The following is an 8,288-nucleotide window of genomic DNA, read 5'->3' as shown; positions in this document are numbered from 1 at the left end:
GAGAGAGGCTGTAAGTGTGGACCTCTGGCTAGACAGCAACGGGCAGGCCAGGCCATTATTCTTGTCACCATGAATGGTAACTGACCAGTACAATTTTTCCCTAACTCAAAAACATTTCTGTTTTTTTTCCCATTCTGTTTCTTACTGATTCACTTTTATCCAATGCGACTTACATATGTCAATCACTACCAGGGTCAATCTCCCTAGAGCAACTCTGAACTCACAACTTTTCTGGCTATTGAATGCGAGTACAGCTCACTACAATACTATCAACCCTTGTTTGACCTCATAAACAAAGCACACCACAGTGTTAAGCAGTAGATCACTGCTAATTTGGTATTGTTGACTGATATATATATATATTACATTTTTTGACTGTTTACCTTTGTAAATATTGTTTATAAATAAGTAGTACCTTTTGTGTGACATTAATGTTATGCATTATTTTTGCAGGTCGGTTTGATGTTCACCTTCCGGTTGTGGACTGTGAATGTCCAATATCATGGACACCCTCCCTAAGGGACATGGTAGATCTAGGGTACTGGCCCGGAAGCCTTAGCTGCAACACATTGTTTCAGACAGATGTGATGCAAAGTTTTGAAGAAATTAAAGGGACAGCCCCAGGTTTCTCTCGCCAAGCATTTCTCACAATGCTTGAGCGTAGGAGTGTCCGGTTTGGTCGTGTAAGTATAAACACATTTGGATCCATACAAAAGTAGCATAGCTTAGGTTGTAGATAAACATTGACAATATCATGTGAAAATGTTTGCAAACTAAGCACTACTGGTGGAGTGGCTCCATGCAAGACCCTTATTCTTGTATCCCGGTTCGAACCCGGGGTGGTGCGCAGCTGCAACAAAGAAAGTTGGTAACATAAAAAAGTATTAGCATAGTTAAGAGTATTGAGACATTCCTACAACACTGTAAAATACTGCTATTTCCTGACTATGAACTTTTATACATTGAATTTGCTAAATTACTGTGCATGTGCAACTTGTTATTGTTAAGGAAGGGAAATGAATGTGGACATGTTTGCAAACTAAGCACTACTGGTGGAGTGGCTCCATGCAAGACCCCTATTCTTGTATCCCGGTTCGAACCCGGGGTGGTGCGCAGCTGCAACAAAGATGTTAACATAGGTGATATTAACAATTTGTAACATAGCTAAGAGTATTGTGACATTCCAAAAACACTTAGCAAAATACATGATATGTATTTCAAAGGAGGGAAAAATCAACGGGGATATGTTTCAGCGGAGCTTTTTGCAGTGGGCTTTTGTTAACCACTCGCTGGAGAGGATGGCAGGGTTTAACTCCTTCCAGTGCCCTGCCTGCAGTCCTCATATGACGGCTGTTGCAATTGATGGAAACAGGAAGCTGTACCGTTTCCGAAAACAAGAAGGGTAAGTTTAATCTTTATCACATAATTTCAATGATGGGCAAAGTGCAACATCCCCTCTTCCCCCTTACCTGACTTGTGAGGTATACCATCACCAGTCATCAGCCATCCATGTGTTTGGCCCTCATCTCACTCATCTCACCTGAAGTCCCACCCCTATGACTGCCCTATCATCGCCTATTACTGCCCCCCCCCTACCTGAATTCCTGGCCCGTACATCATAGCAACCCACCACCTGCCCTATGACAACTCTGCCCGGATTCCTGGCCCTTACTGCCTAGCGATCCACCACTTGCCTTATGACAACTCCTAATCCCATTTCCTACACTGGACTATTTGACAATTCCATTTCCTACACTGGACTATTTGAACTTTCTGACACTAAATAGGATTAATGCATTATCATACCGGATATGTAACCATCCCACCTCTTGTAACATACAAACACCATGTTCTATTCTCCACATCCGACTAACTTATGCATTTATCATGTATACAAGGGGTCTCAAACTCAAATGAGCTGGGGGCCACTTCTGCCAACGTCATCTGATTGGAGGGCCGGCTATTTCTGAAAAAGCAATGTTCTTTTTTTCAAATACCACACAAAACTGCAAACAGAAAGTGCAAGTGTTTTTATCTAGTTTTAGACACCTGTGCTAGCAACCTTAGCTTATAAATAAAATAATGATAAAATAAATATTAATACAAATTATAAAACAAACAAAAAGCATAAAAATGGGTATGTGTGTGTTTCACACCAAATCAAAATATTTTCCTCTCATAACTTTTTTAAACCTGGCAAACTAGGCGTCAGGGTTAAGAAAGCAACACCATTGGATTTTTATATCAAAATTTCAAAAGGTCATGGCTTGAAAGTGATCAGAGATAAAGTCCTACTGTAAATATAAAAATCTTTGAGTATAAACAAAAGTTTATGAAGGGGGTAAATGTACCCATCACTGGATGGCAAGCACCTCAAATTATGCACCTTTCAGTAAATACTGGATGAACATATTTGAGCAGGTTTACTTTCCTTTTTTTCATATTACCCACATAACAAATGAACAGGAAAACACCTAAGATGTATATGGTTTAGTGATGTATTACTAAACCACAAGGCCTACAATAAAGTATTCTGGTCAAATCAGTTCCTATCGCGGGTAATCTGATCAGAAGTTCACATCATATTGCGGGTGACTTTGTAGTTCTTTGGAGCCCTGTTTTTACTAGCCCTGCTGTCTGTACCACGTCCATTACGGACACGATTACCACTGCAACCTCCAAGCTATGTTGGGCAGAGGGTCGAAATAAGCATGGTATGCTTAGTGGACACCGTCGTATACACGCAAAGACGCACCTCCATTAACAGACGCACTGTGACTATCACTGTCAATAGACGATCGATCATAATCTACAAAAGGATATTCTCCTTCAGAATCAGAATAGGTGAATAACATAGCCTACCTAAGACTTCATCACACGTGAACGTTTTTCAACATTAGGTGTAGGCCTATTTCTGCTTCAATTTGTGCAAAACTATGGCCTGCATCGCTTCCGCGTCATTACAAATGCACGTCTTTGTGTTTCTCGCGTGTAATACAAGTATTTCTGGAAACTTTGCGCAGCGATTTTGGGTTTTAATCAAGCTCTGGATGTCTAGCACATAGTGGAGCAGATCGAGTAGGCTACAATTGAGATGTCACCATACTTGGATCCATCGTCTACTTTAATCAGTATCGTTGTTTGTCGCAATTAAAAATAGCCTCAAGGGCCGGATTACATTATTATTTTGACATACGTCGCGGGCCGGAATTGGGCAGGACGCGGGCCGGATTTGGCCCGCGGGCCGGGTGTTTGAGACCCATGATGTATACAGACCTTACTGTTCTGTAACTGACCTCAGGCAGATGGGTCAGGCCCTTGAGTCGTGGATCTGCTCGGGGTTTCTCCCTATATGTATCTCCAATTCTAGGGAGTTTTTCCTCGCCCCTGTTACCCATGGGCCTTCTCTTCTTTTCTTTTCTCTGATTGTCTAACACTCTGTAAAGGGCTATGAGACATGTCTAATGTTTTGGCGCTCTATAAGGAAAAAATAAATTGAAATTTAATTGAATGTGGTGTGTAGGACCATTGAGCTGTTCCACTAATGTTTGTGCTTAGGACCTTGCTCATAGTATTACATTAGTAAATAAATATTGCCTTGTTATTAAATAGCTTGACTTTGGACATTATCATTTCATGTCATTATTACAGGAACAACGACAAGCCCATTTTCAATGGGATGTTTGTGGCGGCAGATGATGAGGTGGCCAGTTTTGTGGATGGCATAAGGCAAACCACTCATGTAATTCCCATCCGTCTATAAATTGCATTGATTACATGTGAGAACATGTACATGAATTTCTTACTGTTTTTTTTTTTTTTTGTCTGGTCCAGAAAGCAGGCAAGGGAAAATGTGGGGACTCCTCATGGGGAGCAGCTCGCGAAACCTCCCAGAAATCAGGCTCCCGCCTTGATGAGGAAGGCCTGGAGATTGCCGTGTGTAGACACGGCTTTCTCCTAGGGTCATTAAATATGACCAGGGGGGAAATATTTGCCTACCCCCTGTACCTCCACAGTCAGTTTAGGGCCGAATTTGTATGTACAGATATGGTGTGCAAATACTGGCCATACCTGGAAAGAGTTGCGGAGGCACGGGCGGATGTGAAGGAGCTAATCCTTCACACCAAGCCATTCCTCTCCGTAATGCATGCCAAGGCACACTCCCTCAAATGTGAGGTAATTTCACTGTGTTCCTTTCTATACCATATGTCATTTCTATGTGGGCAGTATGTTGGTACATATATTTTATTCCTGTCTTGATTACAATACTGTAGCTCCTTTAAAGTCCATATGAAGGTTTTGAAAATTCTGTAAAAGTAGTATTTTTCATTAAAAAAAAAGCAAAAAATGTTTTGTTGCAGATCAAGTGGGGAGGAATGAATCAGACTGGTGGGGGAAAGACTCTGGGAGAGGAGGTAGAGCAGGTTAATTCCTACATGTCAAGGGTTGGTTCTACCAGCAAACACATGACTAAAGCAGGTTAGTAATCACAGCTGTGTTAAGTTACAGAGTGGTTATAAACTGACCAACACAGTTTTTAACATTGCTATACTGTATCTAGCACGGGTGGATATGATCACTGTCCAGGCTTTGGAGTGGAACCGAAGGAAAAGAGATCATCTCCACCGGTATCTCTCACAACGTTACAGGAAGGTATATCACCATACAGAAATTCACATCTGAGCAATAGTTATTGAGACATGATGTACCTGATACATACATACGTCCAGACGTATAAAGAATCTGAACATTAAAGTCCATAAATAGAGTTATGTGTAATAAAGAATAAAGAAAAAAGTATTGAAAAGTGGTACACCAAGGCAAGGAACAAGCTGGAATCTGTATTAGTTCATTAATTATCCCTCCTATCTGTGCAAATTAATATAAATGTTTGGATTGTTTTACATGTGTGGATTATCTGACTTAATACTAATGTCTGGTGAAATGCTAATATAGCCTCACTGGAAGTATAGTTGCTGCTGTGTTCAATATTGATTTCTCCTGCTGTATATCATACTGTGCATTTCAAAAGACCTTACAGAAAAAAACAGAGATGAACATACAGTTCGAGGGCCTAAAACAGTCCCTTGGTGAGGGACACATAAACAAGATGGTTGAGGATGTTCACCAATGGGCAGAGAAGGGTAAGACCCACATGTAATGGCATAAACAGCCTTCTTCAGTACGTGGATTAAAACAACAATATGAACACATTTGTCTGTGCATTTGTAGCTTCTGTAGCAAACAGTCCTCTTCAGGACAAAATTGAGAGCCTCTTCCTCTCCATTAAACAAAGGAAAATGGACCTGTACCGACACAATGGTAACTGTCCCCTGATCTCTTCACAGTACAGTATTTGAAAAAACTATATATGACATAGTTGGTATAACTCTGTTGTGTGTCTATCAATTAAGTGTCATTGCTTTCACACAAACTGACTTAAGGCCTTCACATTTACATTTATTCATTTAGTAGACACTTTTTAACCTGACTCCGCTAGATGGGTGCTTCACATTTGCTCTGCATGTCCATCTGGGAACTTTCTGTTGGAAAACTTTTGTGAAGGGGCGGAAATACTGGTTAGCTGATTGGATAAACCATCTGTCTATCACCACCTATGTTGGTTATTGACGGGCCAAATCAACCAATTAGATGAACAAAGTGTTCTTCTAATGCCTTTGTTTAACATACAATTAAGTTAGATAACGTAACTTACGTTAACATTTTTTAACTTACCATTTGTATGTGACATGAACCTAATCAACGACAATTCCCATCAAGTTTTCACGGTAGGCCCTAGTACACTAGTACACTTCTGAAGAAAGTATATTCCATTATGAACTGGAATCGGCTGTGGAGGATGTCTGTGTCGATCATTCCTCCCAGCTGCATGGCTGAGACTCATAGCTTCACAGCTTACCCAGGAATACTTTCTTATTTGAATAAAACTTGCGCGATAGCTGTGCTCATCTCATCTGTGGATGTCGTAATGTTGTTCGTTGCATCACACCTAAACCCGCCTCAAAACCAACGCTGATTGGCCGTTCGTTTGGTGAACTGCTCCAAATTTTCTCTATCAGAAAGTTGCCAGACTGATCTGCGAGTGAAAACCTGAAGCTTGCGAGATCAGGGTGGTCTCACGAAGCTAGACACTTTTATCTGTCAATTATATTACAAGGGTCATTGTCCCCAGTGCAACTCTGGGTTTTTTGTGTGGCTTCTGCTTGCTAGCCCAGCTCATTTATCACTACTTCACCCCGTATATTTAACAGATACCAACAAATTCAGGAACAGAATCCGGAAAAAAATTGAAGGAGATAGAATGACCTTAAAAAGACTGATTCTGCAGTACAATTCCACACCTCTGGTGGAACAGTTGGATATAGGAGGTGTTATGGCCAACTTAGCCAGCAATGCTCCTGCTGTACAGCTATGGCCATGGAGTGGAGGAGGTATAATGAATAACACCATACCAAAATATTGCTTTTTTTCTTTCAATATTATTGATATGGAGGTCAATTACATTTTGTTTATACTGTAGTACTGATGAAAGACATTGTAAATGGTACAGATACATGCAACCTTCTTGAGAAAAAGAAAGTCTTTGATGTGGCCATGGCAAGACTGCGCTTGGAAGAGGAGAAAGCCATTTTGGAGGGAGAGATGGCCCAACACTCAGCCTCACTCAAAGCAGAGGCAGAAGCAGTGAGGAGGGAAATACATGCCCATAGATGTAGAGGTGAATCCAAACCACTATCACAGACAATTGTTTATAATCAAATGCTTGGTCATTAGGAGGATGTATGTACACTGTTTAAGGCCAAAGTGCAGTATCTGCTAAAGTTTCTGAGAAAAAAGCTTTTCCTTTGTCTTTTACACTCTATTGTAGTAAAGACTGTGACATGAAAACCCCTTTGTCTCCAGGAAATGTTGCCATATAGATAAATGCGTTTTAATAGATTGATCAGAGGATATGGCATGTTATATTGGTGCAAAGAAGGGAATTTGACAAAACAGATACTGCACTTTGGTTTTGTAGGGTATTACAAAGACTAATATCTCATTAGTAAAATAATTGCACCATGTTTTCAATGGCTGTGACTATGTGTGTAAATGTGTGCATTCAACTGAACTTTTACAGACTCCCTAGATGAAACATGTAGCCATCTCTGTCTGTTAAGGTCAAAGTTGGCCCAACTCCAAAAACATTTAGAGGTGGTCTGCCAGGCATACATGTCAAACGCAGCAGTAGTGGACCCCAATGATAATGAGGAACAATGGATGACAAATGACACAGACGAAGATGAAAGCGGTGGAGACAGTGATGGCAATAACGATGAAGAATGTTATTAATTAGGAGATCGTCTGAGCCCATAAGTATTACCATATTGATAGTCCGTCACAGGCAAAGACTATCAAGATGGGGCAGTGTTAACCATCTGAAATTGATTTGGTCGTTTGCGCGTGTTACATTGTTACAATTTTAACAATTTGTTATAATTACAATAAAAACAAAATACATAATTGAATAAAAGTTAAAAAAAAACTTTGTGTGTCTTCAGTAACCACGTAGTGACTAGAATAAACCCATATTACTAGGTTTTGGGTTGACTTTTACCTTTGGTGAACTTCAAGGTACCTTCACTGCACGGGAAAAGCAGCCAAAATGCTCTGTCAAGGGTGTTTTCAGAGACCGTCTGTGACTGGTGAGTTGATGCAAGAGTCAAATATTAAAATAATGACTGTGTGTCTTCAGTAACCATGTAGTGACTAGAATAAACCCATATTACTAAGCAGCCTATATGCCCTCAAGGGTGTTTTTCAGAGACCATGAAAAGTATGTGTAGCTGCCGTGCCGTCAATGATCCTACAAACTAAAAAGTATTGCAATTGTTTAATTTTATTTAGTACATACTGTTTTTTTATTTCATTTAATTTCATAGTTAAAGCTTGCTGTATGAATGTTCAAATTGAATTGGGTTTAGGGCAAGGGGTGCTCCATCTTGGGATGGGGGTGGGGTCTGGGGTTCCCCATCAGGAGGTGGGGTCTGGGGTTCCCCATCAGGAAGTGAGGTTTGGGTCGCTGTACCCGGCACTGGCACAGGAAAGTTGACTGAAGAGAAATACATACAAATATTTAACCAGTATGTAATCAGTATTAATGTAAAACGGGATCATGATAGAGAAATACACACTTACACTTCAGGATTCTCTCATAAAATGAAATTACGTTGGAGCATAGCTCCCCCTTTTCATCTCTGCCCCCAGCCATGCTGTGGGGCACCATC

The 8,288-nt window shown here is 40.5% G+C and overlaps 1 protein-coding gene across 1 annotated transcript; it reads left to right on the top strand.

Moving 5' to 3' along the window:
• Positions 1–5,058: 5,058 nt before the first annotated feature.
• LOC121721038 lies at positions 5,059–7,454 on the top strand. The gene is made up of 5 exons (XM_042107589.1): positions 5,059–5,144; positions 5,233–5,322; positions 6,273–6,452; positions 6,572–6,739; positions 7,142–7,454. Exons 1-5 carry the CDS (start codon positions 5,111–5,113, stop codon positions 7,351–7,353), a joined length of 684 nt encoding a protein of 227 aa, XP_041963523.1. The 5' UTR covers positions 5,059–5,110; the 3' UTR covers positions 7,354–7,454.
• Positions 7,455–8,288: the final 834 nt, after the last annotated feature.

This window comes from Alosa sapidissima, chromosome 10, assembly GCF_018492685.1.
Source record: "Alosa sapidissima isolate fAloSap1 chromosome 10, fAloSap1.pri, whole genome shotgun sequence".
NCBI lineage: Eukaryota > Metazoa > Chordata > Actinopteri > Clupeiformes > Clupeidae > Alosa > Alosa sapidissima.
This window is presented reverse-complemented; position numbering and strand designations above follow the sequence as displayed.

Coding starts and splice junctions, on each gene's coding strand:
- LOC121721038 (XM_042107589.1), top strand. CDS start 5,111: ATGGTTGAGGATGTTCACCAATGGGCAGAGAAGG. Junction 6,453..6,571: donor ATGGCCATGGAGTGGAGGAG/GTATAATGAATA, acceptor TAAATGGTACAG/ATACATGCAACCTTCTTGAG. Junction 6,740..7,141: donor ACATGCCCATAGATGTAGAG/GTGAATCCAAAC, acceptor GAACTTTTACAG/ACTCCCTAGATGAAACATGT.